Source organism: Crocodylus porosus, unplaced genomic scaffold, assembly GCF_001723895.1.
Source record: "Crocodylus porosus isolate Cpor-Errol unplaced genomic scaffold, CroPor_comp1, whole genome shotgun sequence".
NCBI lineage: Eukaryota > Metazoa > Chordata > Crocodylia > Crocodylidae > Crocodylus > Crocodylus porosus.
Window position 1 is genome coordinate 184,809,279 of NW_017728886.1, and position 14,814 is coordinate 184,824,092.

The window sequence follows — 14,814 nt, forward strand, 5'->3', positions numbered from 1 at the left end:
TGACTTTATAAGCAAACTAAATGCAATATAAAGTAGAAATTAGTGGAAGGTTTTAAAACAAACCCCAAACCTTGCAGCTAAAACTTATGTCTGAAGTATGTGATCATGAAACTGAGAGTAACAGTTGAAAGCTGGCATTCCCCCACCTTACTCAAAGCAGACAGCTGTATTTGTCTAGCAACATTAAAGTTGCAATTTTACTCATAGTATGCAGTTTAAAAATGTACCAAGTTCTTGAGTGAGATGCAAATAAAAATATAAATGAGAAACAAATTAGTAATTATAATAAATGGCAATTTGATCTGGTTAAGACAACTGCCTACTAAAAAGAACATTATATATGACCGTGAGCAGGTAAATTAGAGAAAATCAAGACAACACTTAATTATTTTCTTTTTTTGCATTCAGCCTCCTTCTCTTAATGCCAACATAACTCACTGAAGTTTAACCTTTACTCAGTAAGAAATATTGTTAATGTTAGCTTTTGAAGATGTCTGATACTACACATCTGATTTCAACAGAGAACTTCATTCTTGTCCTTTAAGATAAGCATTGAAATCATGAGATTTTTTTTTTTTTGTATAACTAATAGTTACAGCTGTATAACTTTGAAACTTTCAGTTTCTTTGTAGCAGAAACATCCTTTTGGTTTCTTGCATTTGTATCATGTGAATTGTGTGTCATTAAAACATTTATTAGTATATACTGTTTGTTTGGGAAATTCCAAAGAATTCAAATAGATAACATTACTAAATTAGCTAGGGTACATCTGAACTGTGGTCTAAGTTTTAAGAATGAAGGCTAATTGTCTTTTTGTACTGCACTGATAAGATGCTGCAAATAAATGCACAGGAAGTTCTTCATCTTCTTGTAGATGCTGTTCCAGTTAAGTTGCATGTGCTTGCATATAGATCTTCTAGATCAGTTATTATTAACCAGGGTCCTGGGGCACCCTGGGGTTCTGGTAGAACCTTTGAAGAGTCCCCCAAGGAGATAAGCAAGGTGTGAGGAGATAAGCAGATAAGCAACGGCTCTGGTTTGTTCCTGCCTCCACAATCTCCTACCCCAACTGCCTGGGCTCTCTGCAAGGAAGTAAATACTGTAAGGTATCCTTACATTTTTAAATGAAGTCGCACCCAATTTTAAAGAAGTTATGAAGGGATCCATTGAGCTTCATGGGGAGTGCTTCAAGTCCAAAGGTTCAGTGGTCTAGATTAAAATATGTATTCATACATACTTTGGCAGATAGACACGATACCCTTCTTCAAGACTTAAGTCAAAACTAACTAAATGTCAGTTTCTTACCTAATGTAAGTATTTAAAAAACTCAATTTCAGCATCCAGTGTCTGGCAAATGCCAGGCATGTAGTTTGAGGTGAATAACTTCATTAGTCATTGTTTGTGAAAATCATTTCCCAGTTTTTTCAACCTTGAAAATTTACCTTTCAGGCCAGTAGAGGATTAATATAAGCTTAAAATTTCCAAATTAAAAGAGTTATACAATATGCATTATCTACTTCCTTTTCTTAAATATGTGGGCCTATGTTTACAGTAATTTCCCCCCATGCTCTGAACTGATTCTTGCACGCACTCTTGGTAGAAATAGAGCAAGTGGTTTCAGTTTCTACCTTTCACCGTCATCATGGTGTCTTGCCAGAGAAAGCTCTGAGCGTAAGGCTGAATTTATTAGAGATGCACTTTCTTGTCTTCTGTTTAAAGTTGCATATGTCCCAGTAAAAATATTTTCTGTTTACAACACTGGGCCGATTTCTTAAATGGTCAAAAATCAGTGCCTCCTTGAACTTCTAAAAGTGACAAATACTGTCTTTCTGTTGTGAAATCCTAATTATTGTTTGGCCTTTTAAATTCTGCGCTCTCAGAAGGGCAAGCAACATTGCTGAGTTAACTTGACTCTGGGTTTTACCCAGAAGGTAAGGAAGAGTTTGATTGTAACACGTAACATGTATGTGCTGGATTTGAAGAATAAATGAAAGAAAATATCAGATGACTTGGAATGCTTCATATTCATTAATCCTAACTTGGCTTTTCCAGGAGGCTCCCAACTCATGCACCACTGTTTAAATACTTGCAATGGAAGTTGATGAAGCAGGCCATGGATATTCTCTGTTTGTACTTGAGGGATCATGAGATTTTTTTTAGTAAATGCCTCTTAAGTCTGAAATAGCTACGGAAGTTTTTACTTGAAAGATTCTTCGCAGTGCTTAGACTGTGGTCAGAGCTGCTTCTACTGTGCTTGAACATCTGTGAAAATTTAAGCAGTGATATGTGATGTTACTAGCTGCAGCAAAGTTTAGTAGTGCTCATATTAGGCTTTTCAGAAGGATCTTCAAAAATTAAACTAATCCCCTCCCTTCCCCCAAACACTAAACAGATGTGGTTTCTCAGGTGTGTAGTGATCTTTTTATCTGTAACCAATCAGATGTGTGTTATTGTTTAAAATATCTGAATTGATAGTTCTCATCATCCTAACCCTAAGCTGTTATGTTAAGAGCCTGATTTTAATTTGCAGCCATGCTTTGTACTTGCAACTTAATTGAAAACAAATTGGGCAGTATGTGTAAAGTGAGAGGTCAGTTTTGATACAGACTTTTGTTTTCTTGAGTAGCACACCTATTATTTTGAAAATATAACTATTCCAAGGTGGTGTTACTCCAAGGGAGAAAACTGTTTATTTCTAGAGGAGACTTTCTGTAGCTTTTTGCACCTGAGAACTCTGAAATCCTCTCCTGCTGGTGCTTTCCCTTCCAAGCTGCTTAAAAGTATTACGAGCCAGAAGATCCTATGTTGTGGCATGCTTTTTCATCTCCATATGTCCAAAAATGCAACAATGAGAATCAGTTCCTGCATCCAGCTTCTAGATCCAGTGTTGCTTGCTTCAGAGACCTCCTTGATCCAAAGTCTGCATGTCTAAATATTTCTGGAATGTAGTTACTGTAGCAGTTATGAGAGAGAGAGTATGTGTGTGTGTGTAGTGTATGGTGAGCCTGACTCTATGACTCTACTTCAGTTTTAAGAATTTTTCAAGCTTAGTGTGAGGAGCAATTGACTGGTTTCATATACGACTCCCTGCCCCCAAACATTGAGCAGATGCATGGAAACAGGCACTGATCTAAGCAGAAGGATTTTATGCTCTCATGGAAAAACAACTAAGTATTTTTTGTTAAAATTCCTGTTTAAAGCAATTCAGTATTTTGCAGCTCTTTAAAATCCATTTGCTGTTGAACAGACCTTCTTGATAAAATAAGTGGAGTGGCCCTTGCTTCTTTCAGGTCTTTAGGGTTTTTTTCTTTCTTAAGTACACTGTGTATTAATGTTGAGGTTTACACAGTTTCTAACAATTCTTCAGACAGAGTTATATGGGGTGAGCTATAAGACAGGTCTGACTTCCTGAAGAGTCAGTTTCCACAGGGTTGGAAGACTTACGTGAATATTTTTTAGCCTAGAAGTAAGGGCACAGGGACCTTACACTAACTGGTTCAGAGAGAGATGAGCTTTAATAGACAATAGCATCTCACAAAGTAGGTTGTATGCCTGTTTTAACCAGTTAATGCCTAAGGTGCTACCTGGCTCTAATTTCTACCTGACTTCAAATTAACAGTTATCCACCTCTATGCCCACTTTTCAGCCTCAGATTTCTTAACAAATAGGTGGAGTTAAATTGTAGAGAAACTGAATGTATTTGTCAGATTTCTGATGAGATTGAATTTGCCTTCTAGCTGCTAAAGTGAAACTGCAAATTCCTAAATATTTGCTTCTCAGAATGTGTTTCAAATTCCATACAAATACGTGTATTTGCAGTAGGGTGGGGAGACGATGGGGAGATTTGCTGTTCTCAATGCTGCCCATTTTCATTGTAAGATTTTACTCATTTATGAAAAACTATCCTTACCTGTAAACCAGTACTGTGTAATCTTGGAAAAAGCTGAAATGTTTCCAAGGTGACCAGAAGCAAAGTATCAAACAGTGCTCTCTGACCCATACAAACAGTCATAAAGTACAAGGCTGAATTGATTCAGTCTTCACAGGTTAGTCTAAACTGCATAGATTGAACCAATGAACAAGTCAACAGATACTTGCTTTTGATTCTGGAAATGTAGCCACATGCCTTTAGTGGCAGTGGGGGGGGGGGGGGGGCGTGTTAGAGCATGCCACCCTGCAAGGGGGAGTTTGTGGGGGAGTTGCAAAGCATCCTGGGATGCTGGGAGACTGAGTTATTTTGAATCTGGAGGGGATCTGGGACAGAAGTTCAGTAGATGGCTTTAACCTAAATCAGTTGTCTGATGGTGCATCCATCCAGGCTTATCTTAAACTGGTTTCAGCCTCTTTGAGAGCTTCTTAAATGCACTGAACTTCTTTTGTGTTACAGATTTGAACTGATTTCTTCTGATCAGTTACACCAGTTCGTATAATTTCTGTCCCTAGCACTCATGTTTAGTATAAAGTTTTGTTTGTAGAACCATGTCAGCTGTGGATGTGAACAGATTGCATCCCACAGTTGGTGTAGCTGTGTTGCTAAAATTCTCAGCAGCTCTGTGAATGGAACAGAGCTTTTCCATTCATTCTGTTCTTTTGCCTCAGACTGACTTTGTGTTTTCTACCTGCTACCTTTTGTTGTTGTTTCTACTGTTCACTAGAGTCTGAAGAACAGCAAGAAAAATGTATAAACTGGTAAATTTTCACTTGACTGAAAACTTAGTGAAACTGTTGAAAAGTAATTGAGAGATTGGATCTCTCTGAAGACTTAAAGTGCTATTTATATGGAAGAATATTTCTGTAAACTGAAGGAATAGAAATTTACTTTTAAGTGAAAGTTGAGGTTATGTAGGAATGATAGCAGTTGCTCTGGATTGCTGCAGATTTGGTCTGGGTGAATTGTGCCCCCTACTTCCCCAAACTATGTGATGTTGATAAGTGAATGCTGGTGTTTTCTCCTGTGTTTTCTCTGAACAAGCTATACCTACTGGTTTAAAAACATGTGTGTACTATCTTCAAGAAGCAGTTTAAGTGGCTGTTAAATGTCATTTTTGGTAAATGTGTCTCAGGGTGAATTTGATTTAATCAAATTAGTTTAAATCACTAACGTAAATCATGGGTCAGGAAGCCTCAATTTAATCATTCTTGTTATTTGATATCCTTTATTCATTTAACTTCTTGAAGCTTTGTACTTTTAGAGAAAGGTGTAATGGCTTGAGTGTGTGTATACAAACTTGCAGAGACGGTAGGGCCGATAAGTAGGTAATCAGGTTGGTTATCTCTTACCTCCATATACTGATTTTAACAAGGACGTTGTCTCTGGAGATGATTAACTCTCCCTATGCCTGAAGAATGGCATTTCTCCTGGAAAGCTTGCAAAGAAAAGTGTTTCCAATTATTTAGTCTCATAAAAGAGAACTGAAACTAGGCATCACAGAGATGCTTAATGGGATTTTTTAGCGTAGTCCCATTGGGTAGAATGGTTCTCTTTCATCTTTGCTAATCTCTAGAGGAACCTCTGGGAAACCCCCTAATGTAGTGCCTGTTGTGACCTATTTATAAAACTTCTAAAAGGGTTCCATGAATATATTGTCTCAAATAGTATACAGTTAGAAGTAATAATTCATATTCCATGATGATACAGAATAATGGAAAGTTAGTTGGAAGGAGACCTCAGGAGGTCATCAAGTCCAACCCCCTGATATCTTTGACCTTTAACATGTTTACAAATAATTTTAATATGTAGATGCTTTAAAAAAATAGATTTATCTTAAAAATTAAAAAATATGATTAAATAAAAAATGTGATTTAAAGAAAAATAATCCATTTAAAAAAAAAAATTATCCACCCTGAATTGTGCCTACTCTATTGTAACGTCACTTTTTTAAAGTTAATTCAGCCATCTCTGTATTCTTGCTTGGAAAGGTATTATTTGTTTCTCTAATTTGTGTAGAATCTTTAGCTTCCCACCCTGTGGTTACTGCTACAGATGAGTTCCAGTGCTTTCCTGCCAGTTTTGCAGAAGTTTTTCCAAGTTTGTAATTTTGTTTTAGAAGTTTGTGCTATATATGGTGAGTTATTAGTAGATGTATGGCAGGAAGCAGGTTAGAGAGGGTAGATTAACTTTGTATGATTATTGTACTATTCTAGTTTTCTGTGTATTATGTAGAAGAGGGTTACACATGTCCTATTCTGTAATTTTTTTTCCAGTTGTGAACTGTATTATTTTGTCTTCAACTAATGCATGAAATTGGGTGACCTTCAGTCTGATACTAGTGGTTTCTAAAATTTTATTACTTAAGTATTAAGTTGAGAACAGAGGAAAAGCCATGCATACTGGGTGCACCCAGAGTTTTCTGTGCAGTATTTCCAAGTTTCATAGATTTCATAGACATTTGGGCTGGAAGGGATCCTGGAGGATCATTGAGTCCAGCCCCCTGCCCCAGGGGCAGGAAATCTGCAGGGGTCATAGGATCCCAGCAAGATAAGCATCCAAATGTGTCTTGAAGGCATTCAAAGCGGGTGCTTGAATCGCCTCCGGCAGCGGTCTATTCCAAACCTTGGGGGCTCGGACAGTGAAGAAGTTCTTTCTTATGTCCAGCCTGAATCGGTTATGGCAGAGCTTGTGACAATTCGATCTTGTCATCCCTTGGGGCACTCTGGTGAACAGTTGTTCCCCCAGATCCTGATAAGCACCCTGATAAACTTATTAGGTGGCCATCAGATCACCCCCGAGCCTGCGCTTTTCTAGGTTGAAGAGTCCCATGGCTCTCAACCTCTCATCATAAGGTTTTTTTCCTGACCTCTGATTATGCGTGTGGCTCTCCTCTGGACTCTCTCAAGCTTCTCCACATCCTTTTTGAATTGTGGAACCCAAAACTGAATGCAGTTAAAAGCATGTTACAAACACATCTTCAGTAGAGATGTTTGATTTTATTAAATAATATAAAGATTCTGTGCTACAGGCTGCATTGGGAATGCATTAGTCATACTGACTTCTACCAGGAATCTAAACATTTGAATCCAGGTCTCTGGACATGGAAAAATGTAATCTGAAATAATCAACCCCCAAGCTACTTAAATCTATTTTAAAGAACAAATGGTAATTTATGGATACTGTAAATATTTTATCTGTCATGCTTAGTGTACTGCTTTGAGAATGGGTTTAAAACTTAGTCACCTCTGTAAGAAGATGCACAATTGAACTCTTCAATAAACTGACTTGATAAATGGCTTATTTTATTACAAATCTAACTTAAGTTTTTCTTGCCTTATCTTGCAGTCTCAGACTATGAATTACGTGGGGCAGCTTGCAGGACAAGTCCTGGTTACTGTGAAGGAGCTGTACAAAGGCATTAATCAGGCCACTCTTTCAGGATGTATTGATGTCATTGTGGTTCGCCAGCAGGATGGTACATTCCAGTGTTCTCCTTTTCACGTCCGATTTGGGAAACTTGGTGTCTTGCGTTCAAAGGAAAAAGTAGTAAGTACAGCAAATGGCAAGTGAAGGCAGAGAACCTGAAACATTGTTTGTCCATTGTACATGTACACCTTGCGGCTCTTCAAGTCAGATTTTTGCAATCCAAAATACATCATTTGTTTTATGATTGCCTAATAAGGAAGAATAACTATACCAAAAAACCCCAGGATTCATGTCAGAAAAGAAAGACATTTTGATAGCTATATGTTGGGCTATAAAAATATATTGTGACCCCAAGATTTTTTTATGATCTTAAAATATTTATGTGGCTATTGGAGCAGGGGGGAAGGAAGGAAGCCACTCAGGGGCTGTTTCCTTTCCAGTAGCTGAAGAGAACTGGTGAAATAATCTGTTTTTCTAGGTTTTTGAGAATACATTATTGCAGGTTTATTTGTAAATAGTGTTTTTTGTCAGTACAGATGAGCTGTGGCATTCTTGATGCTGTGAAAAAGAAAGCATTTTTTTTGCAACATTGGTTACCGCAAGCTGCCAAAAACTGCACCATATTTTGTGTGTTTTTGCTCACAATTTAATTAGGCTTACCAGTTTATCTCAGCTGATAGGTTTTTACTGCTAAGTATTTGGTAAATTTAAAAAATGGCAATTGGCTCAGCTATGCTGGAAATTTGTCATCCAAGAATATTACTAACAGCTTTCTGACCACCTGCGGTCACTGTATTGACTAACTGAGGATGAAGGAGAATCCATCCCATCTCAGCTGGAAGAGGGAACTCTGCAAAATCAAACTCAGGATTAGGACAAGAGGAAGACAGAAAAGTTCTTTAAAAAGCCCTCATTCCTGGTGTAAATAGTTACAAAATAGGTAACTCATTTTAGGGTATGGGCAGATGTGCATATGAAGTGCTTCAAATCTTGCCCCAGTTTTAAGCAGTTCTAATTTGGGGCACTTCAGTACCAGACAAACATGCAGACCTGTCCTCAAAAAACACTGGGAGATGCTGGTAGAATGAACCGTCTCTCTATTATGTGCTGCTTGAGGGTACAAATATAACATGAAGCACTTACCTGTGAAGTGTTCAGAATTATTGCTGTTTAATTTGGGTTATTTTTTTGATACAGTTCAGGCGAGTTTGAAGCATTTTATTGCTTTGTGCTACCTGTACTCTCTCTTTTTAAAGCACTCAAGATTTGTAGCACTCAAGTTATGTCTATCCGTACTCTTAGTTGGTGCTAGTTGTAAATTAAAAGTAGCCACCTGGATTTATTGATTTTAAAAATAATGAAGTGGGATAAATGTGTGAGGAAGATGGAATCTACTGCCAGATCCTGTGGTGATACCTTTCATTAAATAAACTGGTTTTGATTTAATTGTTTCTGAGGATGTTTGGGAAGTAAGTCACAAACAGGTACTGACTATATTAAGGAACACCAGAGAAAGAAAAGAAACTGGGCTGAGATGTCCTTGATGTATTTAAAAAAAATTATAAATAAAACAGATGAAGAGTGGAAATCTACTCCTGAACTTAGCGTTAACTTTTTTAAAAGAAAGATTGCAATTTTAGAGTGTGCCTGCCTGTATTCCCTTCATTCTTGTTTGACGCATCGAGGTACAAGAGATTCCCTTTTTTTATGCAGCAGTTGTCCCTTGTGGAGCAGTAGCTTCTTTCATTTGGCTTGTATTTGATAAATTCGGCAACACTGAATGAACTGCTGAGATGCAGGAGAGTTCATTACTTCATGAGAGTGAGGGATACTTGATCTAGAATATGTGGAGTGTCCATTCCTTCTACTTCTGGAGCTTGTTGCAAGCATGTATTATCCTTCTTGTTCGTAGAAAATTAGGACTGGAAGGGACCTCACGAGGTCATCTAGTCCAACCCCCTGCTCAAAGCAGGACCATCCCCAACTAGATCATCCCAGCCAAGGCTTTTGTCTAGCTGGGACTTAAAAACCTCCAAGGATAGGAGATTCACAACATCTCTGGGTAACCTATCCCAGTGTATTACTACCCTCCTAATGAGAAAGTTGTCTGTCATATCTAACCTTAGGCTCCCTTGCTGCAACTTAAAACCATTAATAAAGCGACCAAAACGCTGGCTTGCATCCATAGATGCTTCTCGAGCAAATCCCGGGACGTCGCTCTCCCCTTGTACTCGGCCTTGGTGAGGCCGCAGCTGGAGTACTGCGTCCAGTCCTGGGCCCCAGGTCTGCCCATCCTGCAGGCCAAAAATGTCATGGTAAAGTACTATCACATAAAAGAAAACAATTATATTTGTCTTGTTGCACTCATTTGGTTATCCTTTATAAAAACAGGCCATTTTAACTAATTTTGACATATCTGTTGGGCACATACTAATGATAGGGAGGGCTACTGACCCTGTCATGCAAGTTTTTCAGTGAAGGAAAAGCAGAATCTGCTTGTTATTAACAGTGAACCCATTTGAAAGTGATAGAACTCAAAAAGTTCAGTCATCTTTAACTTTTACGTTCTGTACACTGTTCCTTCCTTTCATAACCTTTTGCAATATGACAGTAACACCTTTGGCCCCAAACCAGTAGACTACAGGAAGATGGCAAACTGCTTTGGTTCTCATATTTTTGTCTATAATCTATGTAAAAGGGGGAGGGAGGAGGCAACTTGAAGCCCAACTTTTGCTTTTTAAGTGTTAAATTATGATCTTCCTTTTACATTCATAGGCACACAAAAGGAGTGAGAATTGTATGCAATATCAAAGGATTGAACTGAGATCCGGATTTTCAACCACTACCTATTAATGTTATCTCAAACTTTTATCTCAATACCTTCTTAAGGTTGCAAGGATTGATCATAGGTATAGTTGTTATGACAGATACTAGTTATAAAAGACAACTGACAAGTGTTTGCAGGTAAAGGTAGAGGGCACATTAATAATTATGTAGAGGAAGGAAAGGAGAAAACCTGCTTCAAGACATGCCTGTAACTATTAAACTGACTTTAAATTATGGCTTGAATCTTTTTTTTTTTTTTTAATTATGGGTTGTTGCTGTTAACTAATCTGATTTCAGAGACGTTATACAAGAGTCTTATGTTGATTCTAATGTCGTCTTTTCCCTGATTTCCCATAAAGTTGTTTTACAGCTTATACTGTTCAAAGTTCAGTCTTCTGCTCAAACATTTTTGTTACTTCCCCAAACCTATTAATTGTAACAATTTCCTTTGTTCTCACTTATTTTATAGTTTCTCTATAAAGTGGTAAAATCTACCTAGAGTCCTCGTCTTCTACATTGCTTGAATCTGAATAAATGGTTTGTTGAGCCATTTTCAACAAACAGCTTTTGCTTTTGCTTTAGTAAGAATTAAAAACAATTTAATTGATTATGTTTAAATTGCTTTGGTCAGGTAAATGTCACTAAAAGTAGTATTTTTTTTTAAATAGAGCTATTGGTCTTGTGAAAGGAATAAAGCGTTGTATGGTTTTGATTGGTACTAGAATTTGCCTGTATGGGTGGGTAATTGTTGGAGTTATTTGTTTTCATTACAAATCAGTTTCAATACATGGTCTTATGTTAATCTTTGGTACTTTTTTTTTTATTTTAGACTTGATAACACATGAGTTCATTTTAAAATCAATCCTCCTCTTCTTGACTGGCTCTTACCTGCCCAAACGTTAGCCAGTTTACATTCCAAATTTAGGTTAACTACTGTATGGAGGGAGGTTGTTAGCTGTCATAGTCTAAAGTCAGGTAGAAGGCAGGCTAAGAGTGGCAGTTAGCTTAAAGGTGCCACTGTTATAGATGGTTGCTTTTTATTTATAACCTAAAACTTCATTTGATTGCCAACTTTAATATTAGATGTCATGCATTATGTGCACAAAGACTAACATGAAAGCCTGACTAGGACGGACCCATTTTTAAGTTATGCAAACTTGATAATGATATATTCACTTTCTAAATAGTAAGACAAATCTATTGCATTCCCTTACAACACTGAGAATATAACCTTCTGAATTAAATATCTTTCAGATATCATCCTAGGCTCTGATGTGAATATATCTGTTGCCCATGAAAGCTTATGTATATCTGATTCAGTTAGTCTATAAGGTGCATCTCTACCCTGCCTTTGCCTGACTTCAGGGTAACATGGCTAACTATTGCTATCAGTTGGTTAGACTAAAAGAAAATGTCCACTTGACACAGAAAAGATGAATTCTTGACTACATAATCAATAATCCTTATTGAATATTGAAGTTTACAATTCTGTTTGTATGTTAATGCATGGAATTTACTTTACTGTCCAAGATTTCACGTAAAGAAGATAAAACTGAAATGGTGTTATCTTTATTCCTTTGGCTTTAGAACAGATTTATATATACATCTTTTTTTGTTCTTGTTTTGGAAGTCCATCAGTTTGGAAAAGAGGCCAACTTTTCCTCTCCTGAAGTTATTGTAACTTGGAATACGTTTATGTTCCATTTTACATTGGAGAACGTTTTTCTCTGAAAAACAGAAGCTCTGGAAAGCTAGGAGTCTTGTCTCATCTTTGTAGCCATATGACAGTACTGTTAGAAGCAGAATTATTAACTGAATATTAAAAAAATACAGTCAGTCATAGGGTTGTGATTTCATAAAATAAACAAAGCCTTTAAAAGGCCATTTGCTCTTACTCAAAGAACACCTTCCCTTCATAATTGAGATCCATTCCAGGCCTCGGTTGAGCCAGATTTTAAGTACATGTCTGTCTAACTACAGAAAAAGTTCACTGAGGCAGCTTTGTAGGACAACACAAAGGCCCAAATTACCAAGGTTTTCAGGCCTATGACTCCCAAAATGAACGAAATGAGAGTGGAGTCTTGTTAGATTTAGGCATCTGAACAACTTTGAGGATTTGGCTGTCCCTATTCTAGTATAATAAGGGAGCAAGAATGAAGGGCAATGTGGCAAGTCTTTTTAAAAAGGCGTACTGCTGGTGGAGTGTTGTTGGCTTAAAAAGAATGATGAGAGTCCTAATATATATGAGTATATGAGGATTAAATCTTCAGCTCAATATTTGTCTCTCTCTTCACGTGGAGGATGCTCCATGGTAAATTGTTTTTGTTTCCATAGATTGATATAGAAATTAATGGAGATGCTGTTGATCTTCATATGAAGCTGGGTGACAATGGAGAAGCTTTCTTTGTACAAGAAACTGAAGAAGAAAATGTAAGTGTATTGTGCTCTGTGATGTATTGCTCTCATTTCTACTGCAGTGACTTGCACTCCCAGTAGTTATAACTGAAGAAAATCTAGCATTTTCTAGGACAGAATCTTTGTTGTTGATTCATAACATGCATGTACTTGGACAGAGCATTTTATCAAACTCAGTTGTCAGTTGCAGGAAAACTACTGATTCTTTTTTAGAACTATAAGATCATTTGTAACACTTCATCCTGTTTTAGTGCAGTAGGCAATGATGATAACTTTAGGCTGACTTTTTTTTTTTTTTTTGATTTTTTTTTTTTTTTTTTTTTTTTTACTATACTTATACAGATCATGTAGTGACTCGCAATCACCTGCTTCAGGTAGTTCTTATCACCAGTGCTGACCTCAGTATCAGAACAATTTGTTTTCTTTGGCAGGATACAGTCCATTATCCTTGTAATGATTTCTTGGGCTTAGAAAACAAGTTAATTTTCTAATATAATTATCTTCTAGTAAATGTACTTCCTTTTGAAATTGTAGGGTTTTCTTGTTGATGCATGTGTAATTGCTGTGTTAGAGCACTTCCTTTTTCAGGCTGTTATTTAGCTGAAGTGCTTGAAATTTATAGCAAACAATATTATATGACCTTATGCAAAAGCTTACCTGAGTTGACAGATACTTTGTGAATGGTAAATCTCTTCCATGGTCACTTTTCAAAGATTAAGGTTTAAATAGCAACATTGCTAGTAATTGTTGTGTAATATTGTGTAATTCTGCAAATCTTAACATTAACTAGTTCTAGGAGAGAGGAATGGGCATTTTTTAAAATTATGAAATGAAAATCTATCTTTGAAAGCAAAGTGATTATGTATCACTCAGAAATGAGAAGGGAAAAACCATTATCAGGATTATCACCCAAAGTAGTAATATGGTAGGGAAACATAATATCTAGGAATAGAAGGGAATCTCCAATTCTAATAGTATCTAATATGACTAAATACAAAACCAAAAGCAATTTTTTGCTGACAGAGCAGATAGATAAATTGTTAGCAGGAACAGATCAATAATGAGAGTATATGTGTATGAGGGGGGAGAACTAAATGTTTCAAATAGCTATTAGTATATACCAGTACCCATGAAGTTGATGTTGTGAAGAAAAAACCCAGGAATCTTTCATTCTTGTAGTCTCTTGTCTCACACAGATATTAAACATAATTGCTTTGTTTCAGCTCTTTGTTTTCTCATGGCTACTTGTGATCCTTCTTTTGAACTATGCCAGGGTATATTAGAGGCATAGACCACACAAGGATGCTCCAAATGTGTGTGTATATATATATACTATATACTGTATTGAAGTGTAAAGTAGCTCCTTTAAATACAGTAGCTCCTTTAAGAGTGGTTCAGGTTGCTAACACTTTATGCATGTATGAAGTATTTCTGAAATTCCTAGCCTGAAAAGGACAATCAGACTACTAGAAGTAGAGCAATATGCTTATGTGAAATGGTAGGAAAGTCCTTCAAGACTTCTTTTCCCCTTTGGTGTAATTTCCTCTGTTGAAAAATGTGCATGAAGCTGTTTATAAAAGTGAGAGTATCCTTTGTCTAACGCTTCCTGTAAAATGAAAAGTAAGACAAGCAAACTAGTATTGTTTGTAGCTGTTTGTATAAAACTAAAAATGTGTAAATCCAACGTCATTTGTGTATCCTCTTCAAAAATGTCTCTTTCATGTAAAACCCTTTATAACCTTTGAAGTGATCAGTCACTCATTTTGCAGAAATGTTTAATTATTGTGCTTTAGTAAGCCCTAATTCTACTCTACTTTTCTCCCAACCAATAGAACAGATTTTAACTGATTTCTTTTTTTTTTAATGGCTTAGAAAGCTCAAATCTAGCTTTAAGTTTGTACCTAATATTTAAACTGCTACATCAAAAATATTAATCACATTCTGGGTACCACTGATCAGAGGTGACTCTAGCACCTTTTGATTTTTTTATGATGGAGACATCTCTGTAAAGAAGCAGATTTTGGGGCATTTTTTACTTCTAGTATTATCTAGAAGAGTTGGTCTCAACCTTTTTTGTACCAGGACCCATTTGTAAACATTGGCCAGTTCTGACCCAGTGTCCCTTGCTCTGGAACCACTGCCCCACTTCCCAGCCCCACCAGTGTGTGGGGCAGGGTGGACACTAAGCAGCCCCTTGCAGGCTGGAACTCTGCCAG

At 36.8% G+C, this 14,814-nt stretch overlaps 1 protein-coding gene across 3 annotated transcripts in view; it reads left to right on the forward strand.

Moving 5' to 3' along the window:
* The window catches only part of LPIN2 (lipin 2), a 62,343-nt gene that overhangs the window by 14,550 nt on the left and 32,979 nt on the right, over window positions 1-14,814 (forward strand). Inside the window, exons 1-3 of one of the 3 annotated variants that reach the window (XM_019546636.1) lie at window positions 7,388-7,477; window positions 10,852-10,920; window positions 12,518-12,613. In XM_019546636.1, coding sequence (XP_019402181.1) covers window positions 12,557-12,613 — 57 coding nt within the window. In that variant the 5' untranslated portion in view covers window positions 7,388-7,477; window positions 10,852-10,920; window positions 12,518-12,556. Of the gene's footprint in view, window positions 1-7,276; window positions 7,478-8,217; window positions 8,298-10,851; window positions 10,921-12,517; window positions 12,614-14,814 lie in introns of those variants that run through there. The other 2 variants (XM_019546627.1, XM_019546645.1) reach the window with 2 other exon arrangements.